The following is a 21,952-nucleotide window of genomic DNA, read 5'->3' as shown; positions in this document are numbered from 1 at the left end:
ATTTAATTTAGGTTATGACACTGTATAGAACTGTGCTAGGCTATGAGAGATAAAAACAAGGAGAAGGCAAAGTCCCTGTTCTTGAAAATAAGATTTATATACCTGGAAAGTCAAAATAAATGCAAATTAGTATAGGATTAAATGCTTATGAGTAGTATGAAGAATAAGTCTTTTAACAGTGGGTTGAAGGGCTGCAGAAGCCATAGAGATATATATATAACCATGTCTGTAAGACTTGGTAAGTGCTGTGGACCAGGCTCCTGTGGACCAGGGTGGAAGGTGGGAGGAGGAAGAGGATTAGGAAAAATTTTGGTGAAACTGCCCTCTAGTGGCCAATAATTTAAGTGACCCATTTACAGGCAGGTCTAAAAATGTAGGATTAACCACACAACAAAAAGATGGTTATTAACTTTTTGGGAAGATTCTTGGAAGGTCTGATCACAGGAATCCTTTATATCACAAGCTTGGCTTATATTTAAAGTTTTATTCATTTCAAAAATTAGACTTTATCAAGAATCTATGTATTATAACATAAAACTCTACATATATCAACTATAACTTACATCAATTGAGAGTAGTAGTATATACAGATGATCTAAAAGTAATTTGTATTTTATTCCTTTTTGTAAAACAATGCAAATACACCTTCCTAATTATTGTTCACCTGGGTTAGTGTTAAAATTACTTCACTTTTCCAGCACATACCTGAGCTTGGGGGCATTTTTGAGCACTCTGGGCGTAAAGATAAATTAGATGTTGTGTTTCAAAAATGGGCATTGACAATCAGGATGAGCAGAGTGGCCTTTTCCTGAGATTTGGGTACAAGTTATGTTCTGAAGACTCCTTCCTTTCTGTGGCATAAGAGCATTCAGTAATGAAATTAGTCGTAACAAACTAGAATTAGGATTCAGTTCTGAAACTTCTCACAGGGCTGCGTTCCATCAGCTCAGAAGCCCCAGCAAAGCGGTAACTGAGTGTGTAGTGAGTAGTGTTGTATCAAGCACCTGTGAGATAGACAAATAAACCTGAGACATGGTTCCAGCCCCAGGTGCTTGTAGTCTAGGTGGGAAAATACAACAGGCCCACAAGACCATCCAGGTTAGTATATGATGACCACGAGCCAAAGGAGGTCAGACAGCAACTGCAGCGGAAGTCTCTGCTGGTGGAGTCAGGGAAGGGCCTGCAGAGATTATGGGCCCGGAGCTGCATCTGGAAAAATGACTAGACTCTGACAAAACAGAGAGAAGCCGAAGGCCAGGCAAATTTAGTAAATGTATAATTCCATAAATTGGGAAAGAGAGGGAGAATAAATTACCATTTGATTTCGTTTTCTTAAGTGTAGATTTTCCCTGTTAATTGACACTGGGGTATTAAGGGATAAGATAAGCACAGGGCTAAGCATAGTGTTTGACCCATGGTAACACCTTAACAAATTTTAGCTATGATTATTATTTCTGGATTTCATCAGTAGTTTTCAAAATTAAATAAGAAACTGTCATACCCTGCTCTGACCAAAATACTGTCAGCCAGTTTGATCACCCGTACCTCATGTGCCAGCTTTGGTTCAGAATAACTTTTGTCGGTTTCCACAAATCAAATCCAACCTCGGAGTATGAAGATTTGCCACCACCGAAAATGTTTAAAGACCAGGCATGGTGGCTCACACCTGTAACTTCAGCCCTTTGGGAAGCCAAGGCAGGTGGATCACTTGAGGTCGGGAGTTCGAGACCAGCCTGGCCAACATGGCAAGACCTCGTCTCTACTAAAAATACAAAAATTATCCAGACGTGGTGGCACAGGCCTGTAATCCCCACTACTCCGGAGGCTGAGACATGAGAATCGCTTGAACCTAGGAAGCAGAGGTTGCAGTGAGCCGAGATCGCGTCACTGCACTCCAGCCTGGGTGACAGGGCACAACTCTGTCTCAAAAAAGAAGAAAATGTTTTAAAAACTTGTAGCAGGTTTTGAAGGCAATTCTAAAAGATGGGTCCTAAAATGTTTTAAGCAGCAGGGTAGGTGGGAGGTGCGCTAAATACATTGACAAAGCCAGTTTCTGGGGGAACTCCTTATTATTCAAGATATGTTTTCCACATTGTACCAGAACTAAGCATGTACTGCCATACTTCTCCTTTATGATTTATGTGCCAAAATAGGGACTGGCGTGAGCGTCCTTAGCTGTGGTCTTCAGAACCTACAGATGTGAGAAAGTGGTCTGCAAACGAAGGGAAAGTGGCATTTGAGTTTAAGCCAGGGGCAGGGGATCTGGCCAGTGTCTTATTCATCTTTATATTTCTAGGGCATAGCACGATGCCTGGACTACAGTAGGAACTCAACAGATGTTATGAATGAGTCATTAATTCTGTCTGTCATTTGTCCCCTACAGAATCAAGTCGTCATTGCTGCTGGAAGGAGCTCTTTGGGAGCCCGACTCTCCGGGGCACTTCACGTCTATAGCTTTGGCTCAGATTGAAGATTTCACTGCGTTTCCCCACTCTGCCCACCTCTCTCATGCTGAATCACATCCACGGTGAGCATTTTGATGGACAAAGTGGTACATCCAGTGGAGCTGTGGCAGATCCTGATAGATGTGGGGCTCCTGGGAGTAGAGACACACACCAACAGCCACCCTTTCTGGAAATCTGATATAGTAAATATATGACTGCACCAGGAGTATGTGAAATATCAGACACACTCTGCTCATTCATGTCTCCTTCCACAGTTTATTTCCTCGCTTCCTTTGCATCTAAACCTTTCTTCTTTCCTAACTTTTTGCCTATAGTCAGACCTGCTGTACCACCTATTTCCTCTTCCTCTTGAATGTCTCTCCAGTGGCTGGAAAGGTCCCTCTGTGGTTATCTGTTAGAACAATCTCTGTATACCATTCCTCCTAAAAACATCCTTTTCTTAAAAAAGAATTGTGCAGCCATAAAAAAAGAGCAAGATCATGCCCTTTGCAGGGACATGGATGGAGCTTAAGGCCATTAACCTTCATAAACTAATGCAGGAACAGAAAACCAAATACTGCATGTTCTCACTTGTAAGTGGGAGCTAAATGAGAACACGTGGACACATAGAGGGAAACAGCACACACTGGGGCCTATGAGAGGACATAAGGTGGGAGTAGGGAGAGATAAGGAAAAATAACTAATGGATACTTAGGGCGATGAAATAATCTGTGTAACAAACCCCCATGACACACCTTTATGTATCTAACAAACCTGCACTTCCTGCGCATGTACCCCAGAACTTAAAAGTTACAAACTAAATTGAACTTAAAAATAACAGATTGGTGGCCCATGCCAATCCACGTATAATCGAAAGCATAGTATACAGAAAAAAAAAGAAAGAAAGAAACTGAATGAGGAAAAATAGTACAGAGAAAAGTATGGGGGTGAGAGATAACCTCACATTCCAAATCACTTGTGACTTAGTCCTTTTTTTTATTTTAGGTTCGGGGTACATGTGAAGGTTTATCTTTTCTGCTCCTCCTACTCCTATCCCCTTCCCCCCTCAAGTAGACCCCAATGTCTGTTGTTTTCTTTGTGCTCATAAGTTTTTATAACTTAGCTCCCACTTATGAGAACATGCTGTATTTGGATTTCTGTTCCTGTGTCGTGTGTTAGTTTGCTAAGGATGATAGTCCTTTTTTTTTTTTTTTTTTTTTTGAGACGGAGTCTTGCTGTGTTGCCCAGGCTGGAGTACAGTGAAACGATCTCAGCTCACTGCAACCTCCGCCTCCCAGGTTCAAGTGATTCTCCTGCCTCAGCCTCCCAAGCAGCTGGGACTACAGGTGCAAACACTACGCCTGGCTAATTTTTGTATTTTTATTAGAGACGGAGTTTCACCATGTTGGCCAAGCTGGTCTCAAACTCCTGACCTCAGGTGATGTGCCCACCTTGACCTCCCAAAGTGCTGGGATTACATGCATGAGCCACAGGACCCGGCCGATAATCCTTTCTTAATGAGGATTAATGCCTTTTCAACGTTTATATACTGAAGGACAAATACAAAAACCAACAGTATCACCCTTCTGTGGCCTCCAATGCTTTTGTAGAGTTGGTTGTTCTAACACCTAAAGAGCCTAGTGGCACTGCTAGTTTTAAGCCATCTCATGAGAGACCTTTGTCGCATTAGATTACAACTTGTGCCAAAAGAACTAGAGGAAAAAGATGTGGCCTGAGCCATAGGCTACTGTAAGGGCTGGAGAAGAAAGCAGGCCTTGGCCTCACTTGTTCCTGGGCTGTTTTTCGTAGGATGGATTTCATTTGCCAGTCCTGCAATGTGGCACATTTAAGGGAAAGGAATGTATCATAGGGTTTCCGTGTCAGTAAACATTAGCGGGCATTATCTATAAACAGTAACTGGTTTATTTTGTGTTAAATTGGGAAGAACCTCTTTCTTCTGCTACTGGTGAGATGATACTAAAAGCAGGAGAAAATAACAAATGAGAAGAGGCCTTCTCCTCTCGGCTTCTCTCAAGGCAGAGCAGAGATTGGTGAAAAGGGGACAGGAAGAAGAACCCAGCTGAAGAGTGGGAAGTTAACAAGAACATCAACAGGCACATCCCTAGAGAGCATCTCTGGGTCACTCGCAGGATGACCTAAGAGGTACATGTGCTGGCTGCATAGTAACCTACGGCACAGCAAAAGCACAGGGAAGCGCCATTTGGTTTCGTTTAGGTACAATTATTGGTAGCCCAACCTATCTGAAGAGTTACTTTTAATTAAAAGGATGATTATTTTTAGGAGACCAGAAATTACTTAATTGTATTCACTTATGAGTTGAGCACTTTGGTAGAGCAGACTCTGACATGACACTTCAGTAAAGGGATGTTTTTCTCAGTACTGGATCTTTTCATTAGACAGATGCATTTATATAAAGTGTCAGTGTTTTTATGCTTCACTAAATGAGGCCTGTGCTTAAACATGACCATTATTTACCTCACGGTTTACATTTTTCTCAATGCCTGAATACACCCAATAGCAAGCACCAGGTGGAGGTTAAGACCCACAAAAATGGAAGCTTCCTTTCAAGTTTATAGGACATTTAACCATGCTAACCCTACTGTCAAAAACAATGTAAATTATACTCCTACTGTAAAAGGTCAACTGATATGGCAGCTATGTAAAAAACCTGGCATACAGGAAAAAATTAATGCATGACAGTCTATTAATATGCAGGACACATATTATCCTGATATGTGGATTAAATTTTCGTTCCACTAAGTATTAACTATAGTTTTAAGCACTGATTCTGCTTAATAACTAAAATGTAAAGACCTTACCTTGTAGGGTTGTAATTTCTCATTAACAGAAATCTGAACTTATACAAGTTTAATTCAAATTTATCTTTATTTCAAGATATCAGAAGACATTTACATATTTGCATTTTCTGTCTTTCTACTATCTGTGTATATGTAACAGCTTTTCTCAAGGCTTCAAGATAGGAATTGTTTTATGCCTTTGTATCACAGACCTAAGAGACCAAAATTATTTGAAGATGGAGTGGGGACAAAACTGGGGTCTCTGCAGTCCCTACTCCATGTACCATCCATTAGCTCACCTCTGTAGGTATTACTAAAGTAATGACAGTAAGTCTTAAATCCAAAGTGCAACTTTAACATTGCAGTTCCAAACAGTAAAGCTGTATATAACTCTTGGAATAACTCAGCAAAATAAACAGCTTTTTAATATAAAATTGGTTAGTGCTGCTTATCAGTCTATGTTCATGAAGAATAAAGTGTTAAGATCATCCTCAGAGCATCCTCAAATGACACCTGTTGTGCCCACATTTGTTTAGGGGCCTTCCAAAGACCAAGAGAGTACCACACCCTGTACTCGACATGCTCAACAGGTGATCTGACTGCTTGCTCACTCATGTAACCCAGTGTTTGGTACCCACTTTCAAACAGTAATTAATGTGCTCAGTCCATTTTAGTTCAAAATTTAAAACCAAGGAACTTCATATATTTTTGGCATAAGCTGATTTATTATTTACGAGAACTTTAATATAAGAAGCCTCCTGCAATCACAAAAGTGGAACTAGTTGACATTTTGAAATCATACTTGATATAACCACCTTCAGGAATTCTACAAACCACTAGCAACTTCCGTTTATCAGATTTATGAGGTAGTTACATTATTTTTCCTTTTATTGACACGATTCATCAAAAAATTATTTTACCCAAGCTCATAAACTAAGTCAATAAAACTGCAAGGAAAAATGACCAAAATTCTATCTTTTGCCTGATCTTAGTCAAATCAAATGTTGCCCTCTGGGATTCCAATTCTTCATGTCACAGTTAAGTAGTACTTATTAAGTATTTTACAGTGATAAGACCTAAAATAGCAGCAGTGTGCTCTGAGGTGTCCCAAAACGGTGCCCTGTGAAATCTAAGTATTATCAAATATAATCTTAAAAATCCTAAGAGATTCATAACGCTAGAGGGTGCTGTATGTTCACACTCCTCCAACAAGCACACCATGACGCATGTTCCTGACCCACAGTGTGGTTGGTGCACAGGGGCCACTGCATGCTCGAGTCTAGCCCAGCCTGTTGTGTGCCATTCTGTTCTCCAGCTTCCCTCTAATGGCTTCCCATGACCACACACAGGAATGGGGAAACCTTACTTGTACTTCATCTCTTTTCTTCCGAATCAGCTACGGGAGTAACATTTTTATTCCTATCACCAAACCACCCGAAAAATGGACTCTTAAACTTCCTCATATGACATCACATTAGGGTAATCATGTACCCTCAATATCAGGATAACCATATTTATTCTGTTGTTATCACATTTGTAGTGCAAGAGCTGGACACTCTAGAATCTTCCACGCACACTACTTTGGGAGGCTTAACTAATGTTCTAGTACATAACTGTATTTAACCTCCAGAAAACATTTTAAAAGGTAGGTAGGATGTTAAAGAGGATGGCAGCTTTCAGGCTTACAAATATTAGCCATTTGTTTTAAACGCCCGTCTCTGTGGAAATGAGAAGATATCACAGTTCTAACATTTAGTCACCCTCGTGTTTTAGGAAGCTCATTTGTCAGCTTCTGAGGTGTAGGCGTATAGATTAGCAGGGCAATACATATTTTTCTTTTTGGGGCAGGGCAAGGGTGGTATCTAAAAATCTACTTTAAAAATCAATAAATGGACAAAGTGCTACAAAACAGTAACAGAATGGAAATGCTTCCTTTCAACTTTACTTCCAAAGGCTGTAATTACAGAGAGCAAAGAAAACTAGTCTTAGGGGTTGAGAACGTGAAATCTTGATTAGGCATCCATACAATGGTGATATTAAATTATTTCTTTTTATTCACCTTTTATTTTAAAAAGGGGGCAAATACAAGAAAATAAGGTTATGTCAAAGTTTGCTTTTTAAAGCTCAAACTTCCAGAGTTTGTTGTAAGGTTAATACATAGAATGCTAGCTTTTTAGTCACCTGAGAATCAGGAAATTCATATGAACGTAATTCCCTATACTAAGAACGATAGCTACCTATGGGCTTGTCAAGTTCCTACGCTTCATTCAGCATGAAATTGCACTTTTCTTGATATGTATAAATTAAATAAAGTCTATACAACTATCTGTGCTTGTGTTGCCTCTTACCACATCTATAAAAACAGCATTTAAAGTTTGTAGGAAATAGAATTTTGGCCTTTTACAAAGCAAATACTTTGTTTCTTTAACTCAGAATTCTGAAAATGCAATCCAGTTCTGGTATTGTGACTGCCAAAATATTTTTGTTTTCAAACATTAATTTTTTTCAAGTGTGTGACTCTATACAAGAAAATAATAAAAACAGTATCAGAAGTTTCCTGTGACTACCATTAAAAAAACTTCAGTATCCACTGGGCTGTTCCTAACGGTTTGTTAGGATGCCCCTTCCTGATCCAAGTCCATCCAGTCTGAGGCTGTTTTTCAATTCCATGCTTCTATCTGCCAGAAGAGTCTTTTTAGGTAAAGGAGCCATCTAAATAAAGCAGAAATATTAATTTTAGTATCTTTTTAAAAGAAAAGTCACTAGTAAAATGATATATTATGTAACTACTCAATGAAGAAAGGACTATAAGCAGTATCAGTGTCTTAAGTATTTATTCCAGTGGTGTCTTCAAGTACAAAGAAAATGGAGGTGAGTTTTCTATCTTTTCTTATGAGAACATTATAAATGTTTCCTATATTTCCATTTGGTTATGACAGAACCTTATACCAGAATTACTAACATCTGTTTAAATGTATATTTGTCAGAGAGTTCTACAGAAATTATATTTCTAATGTATTTATTGTGTTAGGCAGTGTGCTAGTAAGTGCTTTACACATATTATCTCAATTATTTCTTCCCACAACCCTATGAAGCAGGTAATACTGACTTAACAGACAGATAGGGAAACTGAGGGAGGTTTGAGAAAGCAACTTGCAAGGGTCATAGTGCCTGTGACAACTGAAGCCCAGGTGCTCTGACTTTAGGGCCCACGGCCATAACCCTTCCGCAGTACTGCCGTGAACCATATCCCTCATACCATAGGAGGCAATGGAGCTTCTAGCTGTCGTCCAAGAAATGAAAGCAGGCGCCTCCAGATGAGGCCACTTCCCATGAACATAATTCCTGTAATCAGCCAAAAAATCCTGTGGTCCTAAAAGAGAACACACAGTTCATTTCAATCGCAAAATGTAAGGTTCCTTAGAGAGAAGATTCCCTGAACTGTTGTCCCAGAGTTTGAAAGCCTTATGTTATTTGTACAGCTCTTTCCCATAGAAAGGAACTAAGAAACAAGTGCCTTGATACCCACAGAATAAATCAGGAGAACAGCATGATTTAAAAGGTTTTAAATATTTTAAAATCATCTATATGCCAAATGTACTGCTTTTACTTTGTGTTTCTTTCCAGCCTTTGTTACGTGCATACAAATCTTAATAGTCATGATGCTAGAGGACACGCAATTTAAGGTTTTTGCTTATATCCTCAGTTCTCAAACTGTGAGCTGATATGCCCTGGGCACCACAGCACCTGAGAATATTTTAAACTTTCAAGGGAAATAACACAAAAGAATCTGTAACATAACAAAAGAAATTTTTTGTCCACGGATACTGTGAAAAAATTACTAAGACACTAAGGGCATCGTGATCCAAGAAAGTTTGGGAACCTCTCTTAGAAAAACATTCTTCCTCACCATTTTCAGAATGGTAATACTTTTGCAGCACACTGTTTTTAGTTGATGTACAGAATCACAGAATTTAAATGTAATCTCTCACAAGGAAGGAATCCCATTCACAGCGATGCTGTTAGTTGGTTATCATTGGCTCCAGTGATTGAGAGCTCACTTCTTCAAAGATAGCCTGTTACACAACTCATCAGCTATTACTGATGGAGACGCATGTCACTTATTGAGCAGAAATCTGCCTCCTTTTTTTTGTTGTTGCTGAGATGGAGTCTTGCTCTTCACCAAGGATGCAGTGTAGTGGTGCAATCTTGGCTCACTGCAACCTCCGTCTCCCTGATTCAAGCGATTCTTGTGCCTTGGCCTCCCGAGTGGCTGGGATTATAGGTGTGCGGCACCATGCCCAGCTATTTTTGTATTTTTAGTAGAGATGGGGTTTTACCATGTTGGTCAGGCTGGTCTCGAACTCCTGACCTAAAGTGATCTGCCTGCCTTGGCCTCCCAAAGTGCTGGGATTACAGGCGTGAGTCACTGCGCCTGGCCAAAATCCCCCAAGTTTTAGAAATAATAATACATTCTCACCTCTTCAAGGGAAGATTCCAAATTCATTCCAAAAGCAACTCCCATTAGTCCAAAGAGCGAAAGAGAGAAGGTTCCCATGGTCAGCTGTAGATTCAACCTCATCATCACGTTACGGTGGCTGGAGAGGAGAACACCTATTCAGATTAGAAGGGCCCACTAACTATACAGAACACATTCATCAAATCTATTACAGACCACATGGATGAAACCTACACATCAAAAAAAAAAAAAAAAGACTTTAATGTAGTATAGATGTTAATGATGGCATAATTCCTCACAAAATGATATTTCCTTAAACACTTTATCTTATAATTATTTTAAAAACTTACTGTTTTATATAATGCTTTCTTACCTGTCCAGATTGATGAAAATAATACTTTGTGAATCATCAATCAGCACCCTAAGCTCCCGAGCTGCATTGGAGAGATCGTCAGCCAATCGGTAGTAGTTTTCCAACAGCAACTCCATCTCTTCTGCATGGTCAATCCCAGCACTGCTCTTTTCACTTCAATTAAAAGACAAAATAATTAACATACCCCAACGTGTATCATATACTTAGTAACAAAAACTTCCTAAATTAGTATATAGCATTCAGCTACCAGTGGAAAAGCTAGCCTTTTGTCTTGTCTTTTTTTTTTTTTGAGATGGAGTTTCGCTCTGTTCCCAGGCTGGAATGCAGTGGCGCGATCTCGGCTCACTGCAACCTCTGCCTCTCAGGTTCAAGCAATTCTTCTGCCTCAGCCTCCCCAGTAGCTGGGACTACAGGCGCGTGCCATCATGCCTGGCTAATTTTTGTATTTTTAATAGAGACGGGGTTTCACCATATTGGACAGGCTGGTCTTGAACTCCTGACCTTGTGATCTGCCCGCCTCAGCCTCCCAAAGTGCTGGGATTACAGGCATGAGCCACAGCGTCCGGCTGCCTTTTTCTTTTCTGTTGTTGTGGCCAATCTGTAAGTAGCTATGTCAACTGATCCTAAACACTTTACAGATTAAGTTGAGGACAGAGGTTCCATCCTTATGTAGACTAGTTGGTGTCACTGTATTACATGGCCCCAATCCAAGAGATTTTTATGCGGATACATGCTCCCAGTATAACAGGAAAATCCAGATATGTGAATGCAGATGAATTAGTGTAAATCCAATACCACTGTCAGGTAAAACAAAATCCACAACGAAAAATGTCAAGACCATTTCCTTTTGAGGTGTGTGTTCCTTTTGAGGTGTGTCCATAATGTGATTTCATATAAAGAAAATGTTTTTGAATGATATCAATAATAACTTTGCTCCCCTACCCTACCAAGAAGGATAAGCAGGAATGAAGTACTCTGAAGAGGTACTTGTTTCATAAAGCATATTAGAGACAGACTGAAAGACTGGCCTAAGCAAAGCAAACAAGAGTTTCTGCTACCATACCTATCTGCTATCTACCAAATGTTATATAGCCCCCTTTATCTTATTGTTTCCTTATCAGGATATAAATAACCAATTTTTCAAAGTGCTTTAAGAAAATCTGTACAGACTGTGGAAACTAAACTCATTACAAAGGTGTATTAATTTCTGATATTGCTCTAGAAAGACAAAAACAAAATATTTGGGTATTTAAAAGTAAACATTTAGCTGGAGTGTGCACAAGAAGCATAAACAATTTCTAAATTCATAAAAGACAAAAGGTTTATAACATTTTCATTAGACTGAACTTATATAATTCATGTTAATGCTGCACCCATGTATTTATCCCACTTTTCCCCTCCCCCATGTAAATGTCTCTCTCACTCTGCTTCCTAGGTAAGTTATTTTGGTAGATGTATGTGCCAATCTGGTGGTCAGTCCCTTGAATATAAAGGTAACTGTGTGTTTAGATTCACTGCACGTCAGCAGTGTTGGGTATGTAGTATGCATACTCATATAATTACACTGAATTAGATACGATACTCTATCTGGGGAAATACTCTTATCTGGAAACTGGGGATGAAAATCTCTATATTCTCTAGTCAAGAAAAATGTTACATTCTGTAATGAAAAATCACTTTGAAGTGGAAAAGGCAAAATATTTACTCTAAGGAAATAAATAACAAAGTATAATTATATACTTACAAGACTTGCGGGTCGCTCCATTTTGATAGACAGAGCTCTTCTAGCAACTCTTCCTCATCCAAGATCTCCAAAATTGACTCTTTGAAAATTTTAATATCTGTTTCTAACTCTGATAGACTATAAGAATAGATACACAAAAATGATCAATAAACTTATAAAAACATTTCATAATAGTTTTTAGAGTATCTTATCAAATATATTATCTTATACATTCATGCTAAACAATGACTTATTAAAAAAAAAAAAAGGGTGAGTATTTACCAGGCAAATTAAGAATCAGTTTGGCCAGGAGTGGTGTCACAAATCCTCCTAGCACTTTAGGAGGCCAAGGCAGGAGGATTGCTTGAGCTCAGGAGTTTGAGACCCTCCTGGACAACACAGTGAGATCTTGTCTTACAAAAAAATTCAGAAAATTAGCTGGGCATGGTGGCGTGTGCCTGTAGTCCCAGCTACTTGGGTGGTGGAGGTGGGAGGATCGCTGAAGCCCAGCAGGTTAAGGCTGCAATAAGCTGAGACTGCACCACTGCATTCCAGCCTGGGCAACGGAGTGAAACCCTGTCTCAAAAAAACCCACAAAAAACCCAAACCAAATCTAAATTAATTGGTCAAATTATCAGTGATATAAATTTCATCATACATTATTTATCTCAGAAACATAAATTGCTTGTGAATTTAAGATTTTTGGTTTGGGAATTAGTTTTATTCTTAATCAACGTGGCAGTGCTAATATAGAACAGACTAGTTACTCTTAACTGATAAAAACACTCCAACATTTTTGGACAAGAAACTACTGATTCAAGAATTTTAAATGTTAATTATTGAAGGGATTTCGGAAGTACAACTCCTGAGAGCATGTTTAGTCTATTTATGATACATATAAAATATTGTTATTAAATTCTGGAAGGCATTATGATTTTAAAGAAGAAGAACAACATGGACTTTGAATTTGGATTTAGATTTGCCATTTACTAGCCACATAAATTTAGGTAAGTTACTCAAACCTCAGTTTTCTCTCTTCAAAATGAGGACAACATCAACTACTAAATAGGTGATGAGATGAGATCACATACGGAAAAGAGCCTTACATAACATTTCATGCAAAGTATCTTTTCAACAAACATTAGATTGTGTGCTCCTTTTAGCTCGACTTCCCACCCAGGTTACTTTCATACTTTAAAAAAAGTTATGAAACACAATGTTAATAATTGATTTTAAGATATTTGTCTCCAACTCCCAATGTGATACATCATCCATATTTACCTTTTGCCATTCTGTAGTAAAATGTGCAGTTTGCTTCTGTCTACAGAAGAATGTTTGGGGTCCACCAAAGCGTCTAAGGTCTCAAGGATCAGTGGCTGCAAAATGCTAAGTTTCCCCTGAAGGGTGTTGATCTAGATAACAACATGACCTTTCATAAGAATTAAAACAATCTTTTTAGAATATTCAGGATCAGTGAATCCTCTGATTAAATACAGAAATCTGTAGTAGTTTGAAATGCTGGTAACATTTCAGAACATAGTCAATTCTAGAATGCCTATGCCAGATGATTCAAAAACTAGATCTTCTGGGTTCAAAGAACCATGTGTGATGTTATCATTAGGCACAGATTTGGCTGACAAGGAGCTAACTCTCATAAGAGTCTTTCTCCTATAGATACTCATTATGAAGTAATGAGGGATTAAGTAAAATAAAATCTGCTATTCTATTATTAAAACACAAGCTTTCAGTAATACCTGTGTTCTCTGTATACATAATATGGTTCAAAATTCCTGCAAAGCTCTTTGAAAATAAAAACTTGAGCTTTAAAACATAAACATATGAGAGTAAAGTCAAAAATACACTATTTAGGTTGACACAAGTATGGTTTGATATTCAGCAGGTATGCACTAATCCTGCTATATAGTTATTAAAATACTGAAACACTTCCATACCAGTTGGCAAATAGCATATACTAACTAAATCAGATGGTAAAACTGATGATGTAAATTACAGCATATAGTCTTTATCTCAGAAGCACAATTACTGTGAAACTAAGATTTTTTTAAATTTGGAAACGAGTCCAGAGTCACGGTGCCTCTCCTGACATGTTGTTTATTTCGTGCATCTCCAGAGGAACTGCTTCTGGGTTAAGAAGTCCTTGGGTGGGAGGGAAGGCTGGACAGCCAAATAGACCACATTTTTTAATCTAAGAGGTATCGAACCCTCTGCTCAGCAAGGTGTGGACTCAGGTAGTGGTTGGGGAGGCTGCTGAGGGTCACAGATAGGGTATTTGTGAGGCATATCTATCAAGGTATGTCTTGGTCCCTCAGGTGGGTCTGGGGAGCTTTCCCTTGTTTGAAAACTTATCCCTTTTGAGTGGTGGCTGGTCTTGCTTCTATGTAGTGTTGTTTCATAAGGGAATCTTCCTGGGACCCCATTTAAAGGAAGAAGAATGTGTATCCCAGCAGACATCTTGAACTCCCTCTCTATTCTCCCCACAGCCAATCTCTAGACAGGAGACCCATGCCAGCCTAGCCCCTCTCCTTCCCCTCCTGCTCCCTTTGAGATCCCTGCCTTTCTCCTAACAGCATGAGCTCCTGAAAGCTTACCCAGCCTGTGCAGCCCATCACTTACTACTGTTTACATCTTCTTTCTTCTGCTTTCCCCCTGCTTGGTAACTGGGCTCCCGCTACTTATCATCTCCGTGGCTGGTGCTAGCTGGTGCTCATTACCCCGAGCAGGAAGTACAGCCATCTATTCTTTCAGAGCAAGGCAGACAAAAGAGAAGTGTGCCAGGTTCACCCAACCCAATGCACCTCAGGTCCTCTCTACCCTCTTCTCCTCCTCCCACTCTGGTTAGTATGCTCCCAGCACCAACTCTTGCATGTAGCCAGTTCCTGAACAGTACCATCCTGACTAACAGGGGGAAGAAAAGATAACGAAAGATTTGTGGGGTCAGGAAAGCAGAGAACCACCCTTGTTCAGAGCCTGACAGGAGTCTCAGACATGTAAGGACTCTCAAAGGAGGAGTCACTGGAAGAACTGGGCGTGATTCCTATGTCTATCGAGGTCTCAAAAAGATGCATCATTTACCTGGCTCAAAGGACCGTACAAACAAATCGAAAAATGACTTGATGAAATGATTTAATAAAATATGTATCACATGTAAAGCATTTTCATAATATACACAGTCTTAGAGAACAAAATAGAATGCACTTAAACCCCTAGAGTCTTTAGTTCTATTTGATTGGGTCATAAAGTATAAGAATTAAGTGATATCTCCACGTAAGATCCTTAGAGACGTCGTCTTCTGGGGCAGGATGTGGTCAGGGGACATGCCATTGAAACAATACCCCAACTTGTCTTCCCACTCAATGACATTTCAAAATCAGAATAAACCCAAAAAGCTAAATAAAAACAGACTTACCCAATATTGCAGGAGTGCTTCTATAGCTCTAAACTCAAAAGGTAAAGGGTATGTAACGAGTTGACCCTCTCCAGACAACTGTGAAGGGAGTTCCCGGAACAGCCATTGCTCTAAGTTTAAATTACGATAATCTAATATCAGAAGACACTCCGGAGTTATCACAGCTTTCAAATACTGTTAAAAAAAAAAAAAAAAAAAAAAAAACAGCAAAAAAACCCAAAACATATAAATATGTAAGTGTATATATACACATGCATGTATATACATATATATATGTATACAAACATGTATGTGCTAATTGTAGAGCTATAGGAAAAAAGAACATTCATAAAATATGGTTTAATACTTTACTAATTTTGGATTAAGACTAAACCAAATCAGTGTTTTTTGTTTTTCAAAACAATCAAGGTTTTTTTTTTTTTTCAAGAGAAAGGAAACTTAAAAAATAAATGTCTTGATACTGCTAACTCACTCTCAATAAAATTGGAATTATTCACATAAATTATATATTTACTAAGACTTCTGGGGTAATCATGGAAAAAAACAAAAACGGAGAAAGCAGGGCATGGTGGCTCACACCTGTAATCCCATCACTTTTGGAGGCTGAGGAAGGTGGATCATGAGGTCAAGAGATCGAGACCATCCTGGCCAACATGGTGAAATCCTGTTTCTACCAAAAATACAAAAATTAGCTGTGCGTGGTGGCCTGCACCTGTAGTGCCAGCTACTTTAGAGGCTGAGGCAGGAGAATCGCTTGAACCTGGGAGGCGGAGGTTGCAGTGAGCTGAGATCGCGCCACTGCACTCCAGCCTGGCAACACAGCGAGACTCCGTCTTTCTTTTTTGAAAAAAAAAAAAAGAAAATAAAGGGAACAAGATAAGGTCTTCCTAAAAGTCAGGTATTGAGTAGACTTTTAGAAAAGACTTCGTTTAATCATAATTAGTTTGGCACAGATAGAAATTTCCTTTTTAAAACAGCACTAAAGCATATAAACCAAATTTGAAATTAAGATAAAACATAGCCTTACTACTCTAATTTAGAACAGTAAGAAATCAGAATTTTTTCTAAAATACTGGTATCTTTTATGTTAAAAGTAGATAAAGGTAGCCACTTTATCAGTGATATAGAAATTAGAGATAATTTTCTACTTTTACATTTTTCCAACATTTTATCATGAATTTTTTTTTTTTTTTTTTTTTTTTGAGATGAGAGTCTTGCTCTGTCACCCAGGCTGGAGTGCAATGGTGCAATCTCGGCTCACTGCAGCCTCCATCTTCAGGGTTCAAGCTATTCTCCTGCCTCAGCCTCCTGAGTAGCTGGAATTACAGGCACCTGCCACCATGCCCGGCTAATTTTTGTATTTTTTAGTAGAGACGGGGTTTCACCATGTTGGTCAGGCTGGTCTCGAACTCCCGACCTCAGGTGATCCACCCTCCTCAGACTCCCAAAGTGCTGGGATTACAAGTGTGAGTCACCACACCCAGCCTCATGAAAATTTTTATACAGAAAAGTTCAAAGATTGCAGTTAACACCATATACCCACCAGTTAGATTATATAATTATCACTCTGCTATATTTGCTTTTTCACATACCTGTCTGTCTCTCCATGAAACAGACACTGTTTTGAAGAATGCTAGCTACTGATCCCAAGAGTAAAGAATATTTCTGGAGAAAATCACTTGGGAGAAGACTGCTTCCATTTTTGATAAAGTATTTCTTATTTACTTATTTATTTTTAGAGATGGGATCTTGCTAATTGCTCAGGCTGGTCACAAACTCCTGGTCTCAGGTGACCCTCCCACTTCAGCCTCCTGAGTAGCTGGGACTAAAGGCACATGCCACCACTCCTGGCCCATTTTTTATTATTTTGATTAATTCTAGAAAAATGAACAAAACTCTGCCATCAAAGACTCTTTCAAGAAAGAAAGTCTCATATCCACTACAAGGCCAATACCATTGAGTCCTGTGTCTCTTCATCTATTTTTGGCCCTAAACATTAGCCCACCAAAATAAATGATATCCACATTAACTCTGAATCACTAAAGAAAGTCAAATTATATTTGGCATGCTCTGGATAGGTAGGGAAAAATACAATATATTTCGGAAAGTTTTCCATTAAAAAAATTTAAATTGGCCAGGCCCAGTGGTTTATGCCTGTAATCCCAGCACTTTGGGAGGCAGAGGCGGGTGGATCACCTGAGGTCAGGAGTTTGAGACAGCCTGACCAACGTGGAGAAACCCCGTGTCTACTAAAAATACAAAATTAGCCAGGTGTGGTGGCTCATGTCTGAAATCCCAGCTATTCAGAAGGCCGAGGCAGGTGAATTGCTTGAACGTGGGAGGTGGAGGTTGCAGTGAGCCGAGATCGCGCCATTGCACTCCAGCCTGGGCAACAAGAGCAAAACTCCATCTCAAAATAAAAAATAAATAAATTAATTAATTAATTAATTAAGGCTATAAAATTTAACCTGTATTCCTGTGCTACTTAGAAAGCCAGAATACGTTTTTGGTAGCTCAGGATATGCTATAATTACATGTAACTGTACACAATTGGAAATATATCTGTTACAAATCAGGATTGTCTTATAGTTTCCAGAACTAGAGAGTAAATCCCAACAGTGAGAATGAACACTACAGTCAGAGGTTTTTCAACTTAAAATACAGCAGTGTTATTCCTATTGAACATGTGCATATAATCCATGTAAAATGAGTGCTACTCATACTAGCATAAAGCTATAAAATATCCTATGTTTCATGTAGCTACTTTTATTCCAAAATTACTTTTAACCTAGATACTGATCAAGATAGTCAGAAGGTAGGCCTGGCGCGGTGGCTCACACCTGTAATCCCAGCACTCTGGGAGGCCAAGGCAGGCGGATCACGAGGTCAGGAGATCGAGACCATCCTGGCTAACAAGGTGAAGCCCCGTCTCTACTAAAAATACAAAATATTAGTCGGGCGCAGTGGCGGGCGCCTGCAGTCCCAGCTACTAGGGAGGCTGAGGCAGGAGAATGGCGTAAACCCAGGAGGTGGAGCTTGCAGTGAGCGGAGATCGCACCACTGCACTCCAGCCTAGGTGACAGAGTAAGACTCTGTCTCAAAAAAAAAAAAAAAAAGATAGTTAGAAGGTAACTTTTATAAGATTCTATTGGAGAAACACAGATGAAAATAAAATATTTTACCTCCATTCTCATGATAATCCTATTGTTTCTGACTGTGATACTCATTACATGCTGAAATCTCAAATCTCTGGCTTGAAGACCTAACTCTTGGTATAATTCAGTTTTCTTCTTTTCTATAAAAGAAATAAACAGAGAGGACTAAACCAAATACATTAAATGGCTTAGATTTTTCCATCAGAGCAGTCCTCCCACCACCATCAAGATAATTTTTGGTTACTACCAGAAACAAAAACTAAAATTAAGTCTTTTTAATATCCAGTTTTACCTAGAAAACATACTTGGGCTAAATACAGTCAAACTAATGATTTTCTTATCTATACCTCATAAATTTCTCACTACTTAGAAGTCCCTTGAGACTAACATAGAAACCACAACTATGCATCATTAGAACCTATAAATTTCCAGCTCTAAAGACAGGTTATCTTTCTTAAATATAAACTGTACACAACTACATTTTCTATTTTTACTACAACATCATCTTCAGTATTTTATATATGTGAACAGATAAGCTTGATTTTCTTTGTTCTTGGACTAAGACAAAAATGAGAAGAACTGAATTTATTACCTGAGACTGATTCATTCTCAGGGGAGATCTGAAACTCACATCTGAAGTCACATAGTAAAATAATGCCTAGTCTCACTTTTTAAAGTAGCTGTCCACAGACAGCCATCAGCAGAATTCCATGTGACTGCCATGCAGTGACACGTCCCTGTCCACCTTTTGTCACCCACTGCATGTCAGTGGTATTATGTGACTCTGCCTTAAACATGCTTCAGGGGAATGAATGAGGGCAGTGAAAGGGACACTAACTTAAAGAGAGACAAGAGAGAAAGAGTGTGTCTCTGGGCTCCAGCTCTACACTAGCCTCTCTCTCCCAAATATTCCTTCAACAGCCTGTTAGAGCAAAAAGTGGCTCCTGCTAGAAGAAAACAATTCTGGAAGAATACACACAGTCTGAGTACTGCCAGCTCCAATTAAGACTGACAAATGCTGAAGAAAGATCTCTTTCAACACACCTGTATATACAGAGAATATTCTACTCAAAATACTACAATTTGATTTCTATCAGATTCACTCATTGTTTAAAAAAATGATTTAGAATGCTAATCACATACTCACCAAAAGAAGTAACATTTCCCTGTTTGTCAAATTTTGTCTGAAAATAGAGAATAAAAAAAATTATTATTTTCTTTCAAATTAGAATGCTACTTACGGTATTGTTAATTTAGTTAAGAATTTATGGTATTGTGAGTAATATCCCCAAAATGTTGAAATGCAAATATAAACCATTACTGACCTTCTTTAGATTAAATCCAGTTATGAGTTAAGGGTTTTTAAAAATTCCTTTTTTCCTTTGCTAGGAAAAATCAGACCTGGGTTTAACTTTCTATCTTGGTTCCTCTAGAAAGTTTGATAAAGGAGTATCAGTTGTGTTGTTACTAGGTAACAATCCTTATGATAAAAATGGCCATTGACTGGTAGACTGCACTGGACTGGGAAGATGAACAAATTACAGTTAGCAGGTGAAAAGCAATAGCTCTCTTTGCCCTTTCCTGACTGTGGTGGCTCTTGTGGCCATGTTCCCCACCAGAATCCTGGACACTGTGCCTCTGTGACAAAGGATACTGTCACTATGGGGCATAGGGATTCGAGCCAAGGTGAATCTCACATCCACCTCTGAGAATCTTATCTCCTTGTCACTGAGCGATCACTCAGAGGACCAGAGAAACTCCTGGATGGCTGCAAAGACTTCTTTTGAAGAAGAAACGCCTAACACTACCTTGTTGTTTCTCTTATCCCTTATCCTTCTGAGTAGACTGGGACCAAGTATGGCCTGCCTTGTGAATCTAAATGTTTACATGAAGCTAAAGTCCCTTTGGTGGGTGTTGCAGAATCAATAAAGATTTACAGAACCTCTTCTGATAGTTTGAAGACAGGATTTGATACAGAAAATGCACCTATTTCCTGTAAAGTAGGGGAGTATTTTTCAGTGATGTTTATCCACAGTCAAGTTTGAAGATGTGAAACATTTAATGAATCGCTATGTGCTGAGCTGTACTACTTACTATGACAGACACATTTCAGAAAGACACTCTAACGTAATAAGTACAATATAGGTCTTGGGTTATTACCATGGAAATATACATGCTGTGTTAATCACAAAATAAAAATTCACAATATATATATTTTATCTTGCTTCTCATCAGCAAAGATAAAATTAATATGAATATATAAGTTCCACAGAACACTAGTTAAAGGAAAATTTATATCAAAGAAAGCTTTATATTTGTGTAATAGTCTAGCTTTCATCCTTATATTTCACAAATACATAAACCCACTGCAGAAAATTTGAAAATAAATATATGTAAAATAAAACTATATTAATCACCTGAAATGACAAGTTTTAGAGAAAGCTGTGATAATTATTTCACTGAATATCCTTCCAAACATTTTCCTAATAAAACATACTAATGTTATACATACTGCTTTGCAGTCTCCCTCCTTCCAAAGTAGCAACATATGTGGAATATTTTTGCATCTCAATATTTATATGTATGCTTTTTTTCTTTAATAGAACTTAAAAAATTTTTTTAAATCATACAAATTATAATGAAAAAAATATTTACTTTGTAACTAGCTCACTTTCTAAACTATTTCAAACAGCACAAATTAAATTTCTTTTTCTTTCTCAGATTCCATAGCTTTATGAATTTGTGTTCTTTGAAATTATTTCACCTGCAAAGAACTAACTTTCAATATTTGACATTTGACTTTGCATTCTTTTTCTTTTTTTTTTTTTGAGACAGAGTCTTGCTCTGTTGCCCAGGCTGGAGTGCAGTGGTGCAATCTTGGCTCACTGCAACCTCCACCTCCCAGGTTCAAGTGATTCTCCTGCCTCAGCCTCCTGAGTAACTGGGACTACAGGTATGCACCACCACACCTGGCTAATTTTTTTGTTTTATAGTAGAGATGGGGTTTCAGCATGTTGGTCAGGCTGGTCTCAAACTCCTGACCTCAAATGGCTGCCTCAGCCTCCCAAAGTGCTGGGATTACAGGCCACCTGTAATCCACCTCGCCTGGCCCTGATTTTGTATTCTTTTTGTATTCTCTGAGCCACCTCACCTGGTCCTGATTTTGTATTCTTAACTAAATTGGCCAACTCTTCCAGAACAATGAATAACAGTGGTAACTTTTAAACGCAATTCTAGGGGTTATTTCGTTCTGTATAGTTTATAAAGAAAAGCTCTTACGTTAACAAGCCTAAATAATCCTAACGAAATATATTTGGGGCTTACTATATGTGAGGCACTAGTTTAAGAGCTTTCGATATATGAGTTAATTTAATCCTCATAACAATTCTTTATGGTAGGTTATGCTCAGTTTTCAGATGAGAAAACTAAGGCACAAAGATGTTATCCTAACTTGTCCAAGGCCACCTAGTCAATAAGAGGCAGAGTGAGACTGGAATTTAGGAAGTCTGGCTCAGATAGGCACGCCTGTTTTTTTTTTTTTTTTTTTTTTTT

General features: G+C 38.6%; 2 protein-coding genes across 4 annotated transcripts in view; one reads left to right on the top strand and one right to left on the bottom strand.

Annotated features, from left to right (window-relative positions):
* GPLD1 (glycosylphosphatidylinositol specific phospholipase D1) overlaps nucleotides 1-5,697 on the top strand; it is a 62,813-nt gene extending 57,116 nt beyond the window's left edge. The window contains exon 25 of the mRNA XM_025381725.1: nucleotides 2,384-5,697. Within this exon, the coding sequence (XP_025237510.1) occupies nucleotides 2,384-2,470 (87 nt within the window). The 3' untranslated portion in view covers nucleotides 2,471-5,697. The remainder of the gene's footprint in view (nucleotides 1-2,383) is intronic.
* A 271-nt stretch (nucleotides 5,698-5,968) lies between these two features.
* The window catches only part of MRS2 (MRS2, magnesium transporter), a 19,274-nt gene continuing 3,290 nt past the window's right edge, over nucleotides 5,969-21,952 (bottom strand). The window contains exons 3-12 of one of the 3 annotated variants that reach the window (XM_025381729.1): nucleotides 19,548-19,584; nucleotides 18,428-18,540; nucleotides 16,838-16,910; nucleotides 15,246-15,355; nucleotides 13,100-13,230; nucleotides 11,840-11,956; nucleotides 10,096-10,248; nucleotides 9,744-9,861; nucleotides 8,523-8,636; nucleotides 5,969-7,975 (exon numbers count right to left, since the gene is read on the bottom strand). In XM_025381729.1, coding sequence (XP_025237514.1) covers nucleotides 7,865-7,975; nucleotides 8,523-8,636; nucleotides 9,744-9,861; nucleotides 10,096-10,248; nucleotides 11,840-11,956; nucleotides 13,100-13,230; nucleotides 15,246-15,355; nucleotides 16,838-16,910; nucleotides 18,428-18,540; nucleotides 19,548-19,584 — 1,077 coding nt within the window. In that variant the 3' untranslated portion in view covers nucleotides 5,969-7,864. Of the gene's footprint in view, nucleotides 7,976-8,522; nucleotides 8,637-9,743; nucleotides 9,862-10,095; nucleotides 10,249-11,839; nucleotides 11,957-13,099; nucleotides 13,231-15,245; nucleotides 15,420-16,837; nucleotides 16,911-18,427; nucleotides 18,541-19,547; nucleotides 19,585-21,952 lie in introns of all 3 variants that reach the window. The other 2 variants (XM_025381730.1, XM_025381731.1) reach the window with 2 other exon arrangements.

The sequence above is a fragment of the Theropithecus gelada genome, chromosome 4 (genome assembly GCF_003255815.1).
Source record: "Theropithecus gelada isolate Dixy chromosome 4, Tgel_1.0, whole genome shotgun sequence".
Taxonomy (NCBI): domain Eukaryota; kingdom Metazoa; phylum Chordata; class Mammalia; order Primates; family Cercopithecidae; genus Theropithecus; species Theropithecus gelada.
Note: the sequence above shows the minus strand (reverse complement) of the source record. Positions and strands in the feature narration are given on the sequence as shown.